The sequence below is a fragment of the Engystomops pustulosus genome, chromosome 2 (assembly GCF_040894005.1).
Source record: "Engystomops pustulosus chromosome 2, aEngPut4.maternal, whole genome shotgun sequence".
Taxonomy (NCBI): domain Eukaryota; kingdom Metazoa; phylum Chordata; class Amphibia; order Anura; family Leptodactylidae; genus Engystomops; species Engystomops pustulosus.
In genome coordinates this window covers 69,519,908-69,536,651 of record NC_092412.1, presented here as the reverse complement: position 1 = coordinate 69,536,651, position 16,744 = coordinate 69,519,908, and the positions used below count along the sequence as shown (strand labels likewise).

General features: G+C 39.2%; 1 protein-coding gene across 3 annotated transcripts in view; it reads left to right on the top strand.

The window, feature by feature from the left end:
* Positions 1-16,744, top strand: part of LRCH1 (leucine rich repeats and calponin homology domain containing 1) — a 102,437-nt gene that overhangs the window by 67,252 nt on the left and 18,441 nt on the right. For 2 of the 3 annotated variants that reach the window (XM_072135224.1, XM_072135226.1), the window contains exons 5-16: positions 486-622; positions 1,849-1,979; positions 2,651-2,735; positions 4,928-5,036; positions 5,848-5,960; positions 7,947-8,014; positions 8,989-9,075; positions 10,566-10,643; positions 10,729-10,765; positions 11,672-11,716; positions 11,974-12,043; positions 13,102-13,203. In XM_072135224.1, coding sequence (XP_071991325.1) covers positions 486-622; positions 1,849-1,979; positions 2,651-2,735; positions 4,928-5,036; positions 5,848-5,960; positions 7,947-8,014; positions 8,989-9,075; positions 10,566-10,643; positions 10,729-10,765; positions 11,672-11,716; positions 11,974-12,043; positions 13,102-13,203 — 1,062 coding nt within the window. The remainder of the gene's footprint in view (positions 1-485; positions 623-1,848; positions 1,980-2,650; positions 2,736-4,927; positions 5,037-5,847; positions 5,961-7,946; positions 8,015-8,988; positions 9,076-10,565; positions 10,644-10,728; positions 10,766-11,671; positions 11,717-11,973; positions 12,044-13,101; positions 13,204-16,744) is intronic. The other variant, XM_072135225.1, reaches the window with a different exon arrangement.

Genomic DNA, 16,744 nt, shown 5'->3' with positions numbered 1-16,744 from the left:
TAAATAGTGAAAATTGTATTACAGTGGATATAAAGTAAAAAAAGCTGTCTACAGAAATCCGACGTGGATTCGTCTGCCGGGATTCACTAAGGTCGTGCGCCCGATATCCACCGGGCGTAGCTGCTGCGCCGAGGTCCGCCGGAGTTCACCATCTTCTTCCCGGTGCTTGTTAATTGCGTGTCAAGCGACACAAATTTTTTTTAAACACCGCTGCATTTCCGAATCTGTCGGGTTTTCCAATGGCAGCGCCCCTCGACTTCCGTCACGTGAAAGCCTGCGCCGATGCACCAAAATCCGATTGCGTACGCCGAAATCCCGGGGTAATTTGGGTCAAATCGGAAATCACCGGGAAATGTGACGAAAGTGCGCGATTTGGACCCTTAGTAAATGAGCCCCATAATGTTGTACTTCAAGCTGTGGTGTTTATTGGCTTTTGGCTATTTCATATCTTGTACTACTAACTAAAAATCTGTTCTCGTTTACAGAAATAGTAGATCTTCCCTTGGTAAAATTAGATTTTTCCTGCAATAAAATCCTGATACTACCACTCTGTTTTAGAAAAATGGTGCAATTACAAGTATTAGTACTTGAGAATAACCCACTACAGTCTCCTCCTGCACAGGTGAGTGTTATAGACAGCTTTGTATTGTTCTCATTATTTACTATTTTATACCACATATTAGCTGTTTTTCAGGTTGTGTTCTCTGTGTTAGGCTAGAAACTTATAACTGTGGTTTATCTGTGAATCACGGACCTTGCCCATGGTGTTTATCATGGACCAAACACAGAGGATGGGACTCCAAGCATCATAATGATATGGTATCATGATTACAGTTTGGTGCTACTATTTTGTGGGGAAAATATATCACTATGATGCTTGGATTCCCGTCCTCTGTTTGTAACATGTAATCTGCCCAGCGCACGGTCCGTGATTCATAGCTGTGTGCTTCTAGCCTATGATCCAGTGCTGGAGGTGGAGACAAACATCTGGCAGATGGAGGTGCCAGGGGTGGGACCTGCACAGATCTCAAATTAGATACAAGCCATTAATCTCTATTACTTGGAAAACCCCTTTAAATACATGCAATATTTCTTACATTTCTTGAAATGTAAATATTTGAGTAGGAGGCTTTCATTTTCAGTACTAAACCCTTTTGTTTGGAGTCTTAGTCATATTAATCTAGAGTCCTGTGCAGGTGCATTGGCCATAGAACTGGAGAGCTGCTCTTTTGACAAAAGGAATGTACTCGGCTTATAGAACAAATGTGATTAGGAAAACAAAACCTTCAGATCAAAGGAAGGAACCAAAATACTATTCCCTGGTGAACAGAAAGATCAGGAGGAAATGTAAAAGTCTGAAGTGGAAGGGATGTGTAGTCTTCAGGATTGTGCCAGATGCAAACATTTTATGCTAAGACAAACAGTAAAGTCTCCATGTTTTGTTATTGTCTTGTTGGAATTTTTTTATTATTATTACTTTATTCCCTGCAGTTAGAAAAGTATGGGGAAACACCTTTACATCATGTGGAAGGAGAAGTTTCTTTATAGATATTTGTGTTTTGGGCTATAACTGATATAGAATTAGGCTGGATATTCATGCAAAAGCATTCTATCAATTTACATGTTTGCTACAAGTTTTGTCTGGATTATATTTTCCAGTATAATCCTAATATAGAAACCATACAAACCTGATGCAGATCATACAAATGTCCCATTTTTATAAATATCCTAATAAATGTCTCTTAAATAAGGATTCTGTGAATTTTGTGTTCTCTACCATCCTTATCATTGGGTTTGTGACAAGATGATATATCTGTGTTTTATATTAGCATTGTTTATCTTTTTTAGATTTGTATTAAAGGTAAAATACACATATTCAAGTATTTAAGCATCCAGGCGTGTCAAATGGAAAAGACGGGAGATGCCTTTTATCTGCATGCCATTGAGAGGCCAATATTACAGCAACATGCTGAGGAAAGGTAATATCATTTGTCTTTCTTTTAATGTATGGAGTCATGTAGATAAAATGGATTTGTGACATCTTTTTTATTCTATTTTAAGAACCTGAGGTCTAACCCCTAAATTTTATGAACATTTCATAATACTTTTTCCACGGGTTCCAATTTCCCGGTTCTTGGTGCAGCCATCTATAATTCATATTTTAGTATGTGGCTTGTATGTGATTTGTCCTCATTGTCCAATAAATGTTGTCCAATAAATTGTCTTAATAAACAATTATTGTTACCCCAGGCAAAAAATGTAAAGAAAAGAAACTTTTAGGATTTTGATTTTTATAGAATGGATTATCAATTTCATTGTTTGCTTCCTGTCGATGAAAAACAGTCTGTGGTCATGTGATGTCAAACAGGTGCACAGAGCACACACAGCTCTGATTACTTCCTGTGATACTAATGAGCTGTGCACCTGTGTGACATCACAGATTGTATAACAAAACACTAACAATTTTTTGAACGTGGATAACCCCTTTGAGTAATAATGAATCTGCAATTCCCTAAATTTTATCTATACTGTTGCTATCCAGGACTGCATTATCATCCAAATGGGATAATAATTCCATAACAAGACAATTACATCTTTCACACATGTTGTGTTTCCATATCTGGTAGAATGACTTTTTGTGTACTTTTAGTATTGAAGACATTTTCCCATTAAAGAAGGACTCTGATTCTGGTGTAGGGAGCGACAGTGGTGAAAAGCGATTATCAGCAATAGAGGTAACTCATTCCTGCTTTGCCTTTAGTTATTGTAGTCAATAAAGTAAGCATCTGTAAAACAATTTGTTAAACGTGTTTAACGGAAGATTATGTTTATATGGTAAAGACAATCTACCATCAAAGCATGATAAACAATGGACACTTACTCATAGATCCAGGCACTGTGACTGTGATAATATTCTTATATTTGTTATCCACGGCCTCATTCTTTCTAAAATCAACTTTTAAAATTATAATAATTAACCCCTCAGTGCTGCAGATTCACAGGCTAACGGCACTGCCAGATAATTAGAGGTTGTGCATCAATCAGCAATATAGACAAAAAAAGAAAAAGAATTCATTTCTTTGGATTTTGCAAAATACTAAGTCTGAATCTTTATTAATGCCACAGTGCTACAAAAAACACACCAAGCAATAAAAACACTTTGAAGGGATACAAAAAGTAATTCAACCAGAAGGGGCAAGGAACAATTCCAAAGCAATGTCCCAACAATGACCTCCCCAAAGCTCCTATAGGAGAAAAACCTGTATGAGATGACAAAAAGACAATAGACGTCCACTTGATCTCAGAATGAGTGAAAGTGCCATGTAGCAGATGTAGCTGAAAGTATCATGAACCCACACGTTTCATCACAAACTGTGACTTCCTCAGGGGTAAGTGCATGTGGCTGTTACATTGAGCAGAATATGTCTCACCCAACCCCCTGCTCTCTCTCTCTCCTCCATCTGCCTGTGTAATGTAGCAGCAGCAGGAACTTTAGGGGGAGGGGAGACCTACTTTTCTTATTGTAACAGCCTGTGAATCTGCAGCACTGAGGGGCTCTGGAAACACCTCTCAGAGCCCTTCAGGCTAATTAGCATAACAATAAAAGTTGGTTTGGCATGACATGGATAAGAAATACAAGATTACCACCGCCACTGCGTTTGGCTCTATGAGTAAGTGGTTTATCATGATGGATTTTGATGGTAGATTTCCTTTAGGGCTATACGCAATTATAAAGACTAAATTATTGTGCATGTAACAATTGTACATATGAAAAACACTGGATGGAATTGAGTTTACCAGTGAGTTTGTAACTAGAAATTTGATCTTCTATTTGACCTCCTGTATTTTAATGAAAACCAAAAAAAATTTTTGTCTGTGGTCATTGTTGGGGAAATCAAAACTTCCCATCCTGGGTAGTTATAAATAAAGTACCAGCTGCAGGAAACCACCGTGTAGGTTTCACCTGTGGAATAACCTCCATTGCTTAGTTGAAATGAGACGGCCAAGTTTGTTACCCGACTAGGAAACATCTGGATGAAAGCGAGTACTGCCAAACCGCAGAGTCAGATAGGAAGCCAACTGCTCCTACGCTACTGCATAAAGTGGTTAAGAGGGATTATTGTGATTATACTGGGTACTCAGATGATTCTGCGTCTGCTGGCATGGCATTCAATTGATGTTTATACTGTTTCACATATTGTAAGAAACACTGACTGCTGCCGGACTAGTTCATGATACTTTACTAGCTTTCTGATTTTTTGGGGTTATTCTGATCATATGAAACATGACTTTCCCTTATCTTGTTCCATCCACTCCTTCAGCTAACATTATGATTATGATGTAGCAAAATGATCAAGATTGTGATGGGTAAAATGAAACCCTAAGGCTATATTCACACTGCTACGGTACGGCGGGCAACGGCAGCGCGTGGGGGGAGGAGCAGGGGGTGAGCGCACCGCGCCATAATACGGCAAAAGATGGGACATGTCCTATCTTTTTCCCGGGTACGGAGCGGTACAGTGCCGCAGGTTTGCGGCACCGTACCGCTCCCGTAGGGCGCTGTGCGCCCATTGCCTTCTATGGATGGACGTATATTGGCCTTATATACGTTGGCCGTATATACGTCCCCCTTGCAGCAGTCTGAATGTAGCCTAAGAGAGCAGAAATATCACAGGCTGTTATCACAGCATTCTATTACGCGGCGCTCTGCGATCTCTCCGACGGATCCCTCGTTCTCACGATCTGTGTGGGTCTCAGCACTGAGACCCGCCTCATCAAGTTAGGCCCTATTCCGTTAAGCACATCTTGACGGAGCATACAGCCGAGCCACAAATCATAGAGACTGGCATCTGAAATCCATGTCCAAATAAATTTCCTCATGTTCCTTATTATAGTTCACTAACTTCTGTGTCGATCTACATCACAGCCTTGCGATGAAGATTCTGCCAGTCCAAGTGTGCCAATGTCTGATATTTTGGAAGAAGAAAGTTTTGCCAAAGAAGATCTTGATGAGCATTTCAGTAATTCAGTAAAAGGTAAAATTCAAAGTCCAAACAAAGTAGGTTTCTTTCATGATGCGCGGTTGGCATTGCTATCAGGGTTTCTGTTATAAGAGACGCAATGGTGGCAATGTGAACAAAACTTCACCTTTATTTTCTGAAAATTGAACCTGTGCAAAAAAAAAAAAAATAGAAATCAAACACTCTCAGACCGAGGACTAACAGAGTGTTGTCACTATGAGTTACCACGGCAAAATTGGATAAACTGCACAGATGTACTGTCACAGCTTAGTGGAAGGGGATTTACACTCTGAGTCTTAGGCCTAAAACATACAACTGTGGCTAGATCGGGGACTCCATCCATCCATGGTATATGATTCAAGGAGTCCTTTCTTTCCCACTAAACAGTTGCACAGAACTGTAATCATATTTGGTAGGGAAGAATGGGTTTTCTCAGGCTGCAAACCGGCCCATGGTTTGCAGTTCATGTATCATCAGTGTGTCAAGTCCACTCACACCAATGTCTGTAAAAAAGACTGGTCCAAGCCACAAACAGAATAGGACCTGCTCTGTACTTTTCGGTTCACACATGTTCTCATGTAATACAACAGATAGCACATGGGCAGAAAACTACATACATATGCAGGAAGCCTAAGTCTCAGGATACCATCTCATAAACATTTTACTGAAGACCTAAATTGGTTGATGGTTGGACTGATGAGTTATTCCTGATTTCGTTCACATAATGGAACAAATAAATTCACAGATAATTTGTGGCTTAACATGAAATCCATTAAAATTAATTATTCTATTTACTTCTGCAATATTTTCCTTGATTCCTTTTTAGCGGAAGGCTATCAAAATCATGTCCTGAGTGCTCCTGGTGAGCCAGATAAATCCATTTGCCAGTATAAAATAGATGCAGATGCCAACCTCACTGGATTTATGAGCTACAGCCAGGTAACTTAACTTGGAGAACAATGAGAAATCTAGCATTAAGTTTGGTTGATTAGAAAAGGATGATGCACTATAGTAATGGGTAGATACAATATTCATTATTAATTTATATTAATAATATGATGTAATATTGTCTGTGGTAAGCTAAGGGCACCTTCCAACAGAGGTAAAGGTTTCATGCCTTGTGTTTTAATGGTTGCCAGAAAAGCTCTTTGTCCTCTTCTAATGATCTGTGTCTAATTTGTCAACCTAAACACATTATAAATCCATAGATTATAGACATCTTAACAATCTGCCTTAAAAGTAAACATACAAGAAACATGAGTATCACACTAATAACTAAAGCAATGAGTAACTGACTAATAATTCATATTTGAACCTCACACATGGATAATGGATAATTATAATGCATAATGGATGGATAATGGATAATTACACTTACCTTGGGTGATAATGATCAATAATAAAGGTTACTATTAGGGATGAGCGAGCACTAAAATGCTCGAGTGCTCGTTATTCGAGACGAACTTTTCCTGATGCTCGAGTGCTCGTCTCGAATAACGAGCCCCATTGAAGTCAATGGGAGACTCGAGCATTTTTCAAAGGGACCATGGTTCGGGAATAAAATGTGTTAATTAATTGAAAAAGAATGTCTTCTGATAAGTTAGCAGATGTATGCAAACATCTGCAATCTATTCTTCACTGTTCCGCGCGTATATTATCTCCCGACAAGTTAGCAGATGTGAAGAACAGTGAAGAATAGAATAAAAACAGTGAACACAGTGAACACAGGATCATTTAAGTGAAAAACACAGTGAAAAACACAGTGAAGAATAGATTGCAGATGTTCGGCACATCTGCTTACTTGTCGGGAGATACGCTGTCCCGGGATCCGCTGCTCTTCTTCCACTGAAGTCTCCCCGATGTCTCCGTGCCGCTGCCCGATGTCTCCGTGCCGCTGCCCGATGTCTCCGTGCCCCTATGTCTCCGTGCCCCTATGTCTCCGTGCCCCGATGTCTCCGTGCCCCTATGTCTCCGTGCCCCTATGTCACCGTGGCCCGATGTCACCGTGCCCCGATGTCTCCATGCCCCGATGTCTCCGTGCCCCGATGTCTCCGTGCCCCTATGTCTCCGTGCCCTGATGTCTCCGTGCCCCGATGTCTCCGTGCCCCGATGTCTCCGTGCCCCGATGTCACCGTGCCCCGATGTCTCCGTGCCCCGATGTCTCCGTGCCCCGATGTCTCCGTGCCCCGATGTCTCCGTGCCCCTATGTCTCCGTGCCCCTATGTCTCCGTGCCCCGATGTCTCCGTGCCCCGATGTCTCCGTGCCCCTATGTCTCCGTGCCCCGATGTCTCCGTGCCCCGATGTCTCCGTGCCCCTATGTCTCCGTGCCCCTATGTCTCCGTGCCGCTCCGTGCCGCTGCCCGATGTCGCCGTTTCGAGTACCTTAATACTCGAACGAGCATCAAGCTCGGACGAGTATACTCGCTCATCTCTAGTTACTATGTATGTGATTTGGTAATTTCATACACATATATACAGGTGAAATTAGAAGTTTCCATACAAAAAACACATATACTTGTTTTTTTTTTCTGAATAAACCTTTCCCCATTTTAGGTCAATTAGAATTAACAATTTTTTTTATATTTGCCCGATTCCAGAATAATGAGAGAGAACTTTTAAGAAATTTTTATTACTTTCTGCAAAGTCAAATGTTTACATAAACTAAGTTCACTATGTCTTTAAACAATTTTGGACACCCCATATGAAGATGTCATGTCTTATTGGCAATATAATCAATCTCATATGTTCTGATAGAAGCGTGGTATCTTATGATCTGGCATTATAAGAGGCCAAATGAGATTACACACTTGTCCACTGGCTCGGCTACTTGGTCACCATAACTCAGAAGATACATTTTACTATGATTAGGTTTTATATAGTAACCATGAAATACTTTACTACATGTATCTTTTACCTGATTGTAGGATAAAACAGCTGCTTTTGATGAACCTTTGCAAATACAGGAGGACACATCATGGTCTATACACCATAAGTGAGTATATTACAATAGGAGAACAAATCCTTGCAAAGTCACACAAATCAAAGTTTGACTTACGATGAACAGATCTCTTCCTGGATTTCACTGCTTGCATTGCTAATATTAAGTTGTGCACTGCTGCATATCCTTATTGGTATCATCTTCCATGCAGTGGTTTAGGAACAATGTTATTAGTCTTCATCATCTTAAAAATAAAAATTATTTTCAATAATTATAAAACATGGGTACTTGGAATTGCAATGCAGATGTCATCTGGTAATATAATAACGTATATACGATAACACCTACAATATAGAGCTGCACAATGGGGAATGGATAGAGGTTATGTTTGTTATTTTTCTTTTTTAAAGAAATCCACCACCAAATCCATCATGATAAACCAAGGACACTTGCTCATAGATCCAGGCATAGGGACTGCAGTTATCATCTTATATTTGTTATCTATGGCCTCCTTCTTTCTAAAATCAACTTTAAAAATTATGCTTATACTGTCACCCGTCTCACTGTTTGAGATTTCACCAGGCAAAGAGAGGGAGAAGGGCAGAGGGGGAAGGGGAGACAGTGAAACAGCCTGTCAAGCTACAGTATCAAGAGGCTATGGTAAAGCCCCCAAAGGCCTTCAGACTCATTAGCATAATTTTAAAAGGCCATGGAAAACAATTAATAGAAGATTACCACATTCACAATACCTGGATCTATGAGTAAGTGTACTTGGTTTATCATGCTTGATTTTGTTGGTAGATTTCCTTTAAATTGCTTCATAATTATCAAATCTGTGGATTTGTGCAAACATTTGCATAAATCACTACAATACATACAATATGCAAAATTCACTAAATTAGTTACAAACGCATTTCAAGAAACTAACATAAAATTTCATGAAAAATATGCCCTGTTTTTAAATAGGAACAATAAACATTATTACGGTCAAATATACCAGCCGTGTTGATTTTTTATTTGTCTTGTAGCACTACATGTTCAGAAAGTAAAGAAATTAATTCTGGAATGATAGATCAATTAAGGGAAGCTGTTGATATGTTACAGGACCCCACAAGGTAAAGTAAAATTATCAGATTTTCTGTACCTGGATATGTTGTTGACATATAAAAGCCATTGACAAGTTTGAGTTAATACTTTCTCCCACTCTACTGTTAATGTGTTTTGAGTCAGGTTAAAGAGGTTGTCCAGTGACATGTTAGCCCATTGCCATAGGATCGGGGCCAATTTGTTGATTGTGGGGTCTCAGTGATGGGACCCCTACAGATCATGAGAATGTGGGTCAGTTGTACCATATAAGAATGGGGTGGCTGGTCACACATGTAAGCTGACGCTCCATTCAGTGTCTATGAAACTAATGGAGATAGCTGAGCATGGCGCTTGGCTATCTAGCTTAGCGCCAAAGAGATGAATAGAGCACCAGGGCACATGCATGACTAGCTGCTCTATTCATCTGGGGTACAACAGGGGTAAAATAGACCCCCATTCTTGTGATTCAAGGGGGTCTCATCACTGAGATTGCATAAAAATCATTCAGTTTTTTTGGTATTTATAAGGCCAACACTTAGTACCGTATTTTTCAGACTATAAGGTGCACAAAAAATCCTTTGAATTTCTCAGAAATCAAAGGTGCGCCTTATAGTCCAGTGCGCCTTATATATGAACTGACTTACAGACAACAGCTTCCTTGAACAGGTCTGCCACCTGCTGGTCATTCATCCTTATAATCCGGGGCACCTTATAATCCGGTGCTCATTATATATGAACATAGACGTTTTAGCAGGCATTTATTGATGGTGCGCCTTTTACTCTGGTGCGCCTTATAGTCTGAAAAATACTGTAGTTGATTTAAGAATTAAAATTAAAAGGAAATCTGAATAACATTACACTCCTCTGAAAGCATTGATTGGAACTTGGAAAAGCTGCAAATAGTTGTATTGTCGTTTTTCTTGATATGGATTTCATTTCTGGTTTAAACATACAAATGTTAAAGTAAATTTGAGATCTGAATACTTCCATCCAAATTGGGCTTTTGGCTTTGACCACATGGAAGGAAAGATTAACCTAAAAGTTTCCATGGCTAAATTTGGTTGAAGGAATCTCTGCAGATCTCTTGGTGTCATTGTATATGGAAGTGAGTAGATGATTATATGTTTCTGGTTACTAATCCACTGGGGGTACAGCTCATGTGTCCATAATGTTAGTGTTTTCACTTTTTTTATGTACAGTACTTAAAAAATCTATGAAGAGATGGGACAACATCTCAAAATAAAACATAAGCAATAGATCAAAACACTTTTTCTTTATATCCTTCTTCTGGTTTTGTAAAAGATAAGCAAAGGTTCGGCACTCGGAAGAAGCCACCAGGATGGGTAAAATGTAGTCTCTCTTTATCAGAAAAAATCTGATTGTGGATCCAAACATTACAGAGCTGCATTTTTCTCACTTTGTCATATTGTTACTTATATTGTTCAGTAAACAGATAACTTTGCTATTATATATTTTTATAATATATAGATTTTTTTTACCTTTTTTATATTTCCTTCAGGCTAAGAATGGAAATGGAAGATAGCACAGAGCTGTACAGTTTACAAGCTACTCCCACTGTGAATAGGACTACTGTGAAGTGTGTTTTATTCTTATGGTGAAGTATATGAAATAGAAAGCTAAATTATATCCACAGATCAGTGACTTTTATGTCTTTCTTCCAGTGGCCAAGTAGAACTACAGATGTCTCCAATACTGCAGGTAAATAAATGTCCATAGCATGTGTTTATAATAACATAATGTAACAATGTAGCTTTATATGACCATAAAATAACAGAAGAACAATAAGGTCCACATCATATTTTATCTGGAATAAACAAAAATATTATGGCATAATAAAGGAGAAGAATGACAACATTGCTGTGTTTGTTCATTCTGCCTGCTTAAAAAATGTCATTAAAAGATTATAATAAAATTTAATGTTCAACAAAATGGTAGCAATTAAATAATTAAACTCAAACTCTAATGCAATAGTGGTTATCTAGAATAACATTTTTAGGAAATCTACTATCAAAATTCATGATAAACCAGGGGCACTTACTCATAGATCCAGGCACAGTGACTGTGGTAATCATCTTATATTTGTTACCATGGCCTCTTTCCTTTTGAAATCAACTTTTAAAATTGCTAAGTCGCCACAAGTTGTTACACTGTCTCACCCCCTATCAGTCTTCCTGCTGTATTCTCACAGCAGTAGCACCAAGGGAAGGGGGGGGGGTGAGACAGTGTGACGGCTTGCAAAGACAGAGCATAGAGGGGCTCTGTAGGAGCCCTTCTGGCTCATTAGAATTATTATAAATGTAGATTTTAGAAGGAAGGAGGGCATGGACTCACTTATGAGTAAGGGCCCCTGGTTTATCATGATGGATTTTGATGGTAGATTCCCTTTAACTGTAATGGGTTTCTTTACTTTTGCCCATAGAGTAATGCTTAGGGTTTGTGACACTAGTAAAAGGGTTTGCAGTTTTCAGGAGTGCCACCACTTTTGTCCATGGGTTGTGTCTTGTATTATCTAGTTCTCTCTCACTTTTTCTAATCCCTTTTCTACAGGGACAGGAGGCCTGTGTGTCTAATATACTAACCTAGTAACGTTTTTTTACTGCACAGAATGAGATGAATGAGACTGAAACATGTTATAACTCTCAAGACGAGGTAGGTTGTGAGCTGTACCTATCTTGGTTGTAAATTGAAGTTGTGTGTTGGGCTTCTCTAACCTTGTATGTAATGCTACCTATCTAATGCAGCTGTGACAATGGAAATACTTTGATATTTATGGAATGCTCTATAGCTTAGCTTCCCTTCCAGACACACTTCTTTAGGTGTAATAGGCTTGGATTATATCCCCCTTATTATGAACTTGTAAATTTAGAGCACTATATTAGAATATTGAACTATTTTTTCCACCACAGGCAGAAGATGGCACCCCTACCATGTCCCCATTACACAGCGCATCAACCTTTGGTTTAAAACCACGATCTGGTAGGTAAAAGCTTTTACAATGTGAAAAGACTTTATAGCAGTGATGTTCAACCTTTTGGGCTTCAAAAGTTTCAAAAATTCGTAAAAAAAAGTATGGGGTAAAATGGAGCACAGTGAGGTCTTGGCAGGGTTAACTGTCTCTGACGGGGTGTTCATGTCTCTCAGTATTGCTGAGCGGTAACTGTAATGGATACACCGCCACAGCTTGCTGTGTGTCAGCAAAAACGTCTTGTTGTGTCACCTCTAGGTGAGCCATCACTGCTTTATAGCTTTTTATTAAACATCTTATCAGAGAGTATTTCTTTCTTCAATATCTTGTCCTTTGGCCATTTTCCTCATTTCCTCCTGATATTTACTGTTAAATAGATTTTTAAATTACTGTTAAATTTATTGTTACCTTATCACAGATAATATAGAAGTCAGTGTAGAACTTATGAGGGGAGTGAGTAAAAAGAGACACAGACAGAGACTGCTGGAGATAGTCGTAAGTTTCTATCTAACCCCAAGTGTTTCATTCACGTCATAAAGTCTTATTTGATCCTACTGATGAGGTTAGATAAGAAGTTAGATAAGGAGATGCTCTTATTTTTTTACATTATAACAACTGGACCCCATCCACCAGCTCATAGACATCTGAGAATTTGAGAGAGAGGTTACAGGAGGAAACTTTTTATTCAATGGACAAATAGTGTTAATTCTCCATTCCATTTTAATGTATGCAAATGTTGTTGAAAGGCTAGGTAGTCTCTAAAATCCACACATCATTATTTGCCAAGGCTGGCATTTAACATTTTGCATAAAGGATTTTCCTGTGCCAAAATCCTCTAGCATCTACTTTGAATGTACAGTAGTTTATCATATTGTAATACTGTCTATGAGATATCATACGGCTAGAAAAGCAGTAGAGACTATAGTTGCTTTATGCATCAGTTGTTCATGTTGAAGCACTCACCCAGCTTTATTCTTTGCTCAGTGCTCTGAGATGCTGTTGCTGTACCTGTGATTTATTCTGGTCCTCTTTTGCTTTATACGGACCTCCTCTGACACCCCTTCTACAGACCCGTCCCTCACTCTTCCTCCTATCTCCTTCAACAAACTTACACAGGCACAAAATATGGACAGTTATAACTTGGACATGTCATCCGGAGACATTGACAATGGTAGGTGGAGAGATGTGGAACAGCAGCTGCATGTTCACAGGAAAGAACCAGATATTGTAATTCACTGTCCATGAAATGCATTTGCACATCACAGGTTTTTTCATTGTCTACTTTATGTTGTCGTGATGATCATAAATCACATGGATGTTTCACTGGTATACATTTCACCAGACAAATCATTTAGTAATAAAATGTGTAAGAAAAATAGCGCTATATACATGTGTTTTTTTTCCAGTGACAGATATATGCAGTCATATAGGCATGCAATTGCACACAGGGGTTTACCTAGGAGAGGCAGGGCCCCATAGCAGACTACTGAATGGGGCCCCCTTCCAAATTAAAAATATACTTATTACACTCATATACACACACATTTATATACCTATAAAAAATCAGTTCTTCACTCATACACACATTTATACACATCACATATACACATCACATATACACACATACAGTGCCATATACAGCATATAAACACAATACAGTATATACACATCATATATGTTATATACATATTATGCTGTACAGTGTGCACAGGGTGCACATCCTCCCTGTTTTAGTTTCAGGACACTGTGGGCCCCATAGCGACTACTATGGCTGTTGCCACTATAGTTACGCCCCTGATTGGAAACATCCATGATGCACATTGAGTGCGTGATGTGAATGGAGCCTTGTACTGTATTGCATTCATGCGACACAAATCGGGGGTTGTGGCCGTCGGACAACCCGCCTTATTCGGACTAAGCGCAGGATTTTAAATTCAAATTGTGTCGGAAGACATGCACTCACATAGACCGGGAAGAAGAAGGTGAACTTCGGCGGACCTCAGCAGGGAAGTCACATGCAGGATATCGAGCGTACGATCTTAGTGAATCGCGACGGACTTCATCCTCGTCGGACAACGCACCTTGGGACCGGGTAAGTAAATGTGCCCCAATATGCTTTACAGAGACTCTTTTTTACTCCATTAAACTACTAGCCCCTCATGCAGTATATGAAATTTATTTTCTACCATTGCTACTTTTACGTAAAATGAAGCATGCTTAGCAATAAAAAAAATCACCCACAAAGTCATGTGAATATGACCTGAGAAGAGTTTAGAGGCTGCGGGAGGAGTGTCCTTTCAGATGGTTCTATCTTCCAGGCCATAGTACCTACATCCATAACTTTTTTTTATTACTGGTTACTGGAAAGCTGGAAACAAATACTAATGCAATGAAATTGTAGAAAAACACATTTGCACGCGTTTTCACTGGTCGCTAGAAAATACTTTTTTTTTTAGGGTGGGGGGGTTACGGTATGATGGTGGGAATAGCAATTTTATATAGGTTTTAGATTTCTTTTTGTACAAAAAAAATTGTTTACAGGCAGTCCCCTACTTAAGAACACCTGACTTACATACGACCCCTAGTTACAAACGGACCTCTAGATGTTGGTAATTTACTGTACTTTAGTCCTAGGCTACAATAAACAGCTGTAACAGTTATCACTGGTGTCTGCTATTAAGCTTTATTGTTAATCCTGGTTCTTATGACAACAAAGCATTTTTAAAATCCAATTGTTTGGATGGGGTTACAATAATAAAGTATACAGTTCCAACTTGCATACGAACTCAACTTAAGGACAAACCTACAGAACCTATCTTGTATGTAACCCAGGGACTGCCTGTATTTTGTTTCTTTTTTTGGTTTTCACTTTGCAAAAAACCTGAAGGTTTAACATTGCTTTGAAAACATCACACCGGATTTCTCAGACTCATCAGTGAAAAAAAACGATGCTTAATTAGTTTTTCTTGCACACCCATAGACTTGTATTGTCTACGTGATCCGCGTCATTGAAAAAAATAGGATGTTTCATAATTTTTTCCATGGACAATGGATCACTGAAAATACAAGCCAATGTGAAAACACCTATAGAAATTAATGGCTTTGTTAGGCATACGTAGAGTTTTGTTTGCGGCAACGTATGTGTTTGTGTTCAAATGCATCACAACAGCTGAGAAGAGATTTGCCTAAATACATTTCTGTCAACATTACATTTACAAAATGCATGCATTAACCTAATGTTAACACACATGTTAGCAAACACGTGTCTACGTGGTATTAACATATGCATTAAGACAGTGTTAACAAACACGTGTTAATGCAATCTTAACACATTCTGCAACATAAGGGTTAACAAATGCGGATGCATTTTGTAGTAAACACAATGTTGACAGCATTGTAATTAGGCAAATCTCCTCTTCTCAGCTATTCTGATGTGTATGAAAACGCATGGGTTACTGGAACATGTGAAAGCAGCCTGGGGGCGCAGTCACACGTTGCGTTATGGTGGTGTTTTCATTGCGTTTTGAAATGCATTTCTAAAGCTGAGCATAGGTGATTTGCCCAATTACATTACTTTAAAATTTGCATTTACAAAACACAATGTAAACGCAATGTTAATCTGAGTATAACAGGGGGCTAGGTAAGTGACCTGTCTGCCTCCCACTGCTTGATTTTTAATGGAGCCACTTTACTACACTATACTACGTTGATCTGGGAGCTGAAACTTGCCCTATGCTTCCCCCAAGTGGTCAAACATTATTATTACACCTTCTAAATACAATTTCTGAGAATAATTTCTTATCTGGGTTGGATAGGTTCCATCATGGCCTTCTGTTATTTTTAGCAAAAGAAATTTCCCTAAATCTTTAGTCTTTTTGTTCCTGCTATAAGTAAAGGATTCGTGCCATGATCTACCATTGAGGACATGGAATCCTATGGGAATGGAAGACTTTCCATTCACCTACAGTATTTTCTTTGAGCTATGCTCTTTTATAAAGGACGAGTGTAATGGAAATAATAGCACATACACTACAAAGCTACTCATTTATAAACATTTACATATTGCGGAAGTTTTTAGTAATTAATATGTGGAGTTTGGGGGCATATTGAAGAATCCAGAAAAAACCTATACAGAGAGAACATAATGGGGCACACTAAGGCTACATGTACACTGGCGTGTGTCCGCCGCACCGTAGCACGGCGGGCACACGGCACCACGGGGAGAGGAGGAGAAGGTGAGCGGAGCTCACCCCGGGCCCCTCTCCATAGCGATATATGGCCGCGGTGCCGTAATACGGGAAAAGATAGGACATTTTTCGCGGGCTACGGAGCGGTACGGTGCCACACGTGTGCCACACGTCCCACATACATGTGTGTGAATGCAGCCTTACTAAGGCTTGCGCTTTTCATGCGCATGTTCCGCGCATGCTTTTGATGTGCAGAACTTGCATTGCACTCTGACCCATTGTAATTAATGGGTTTTTCAGACTTGCATTCTTTTTCACGCACACACACGTGTTTTTTTTTAATGCACATTTAAATCTCAGCATGGTCTACTTTTGTAAGTCACACACTTGAAAGACACACCATACAAGTCTATGGAGATGCATCAAAAACGCATTGCACTCTGAGACACAAGGAAGTCCAATGTGTTTTTCCTGCATCAATTACCGTAGAAAAGATAGAGCTCAGTCCTGAGTCTTTTTCATGTG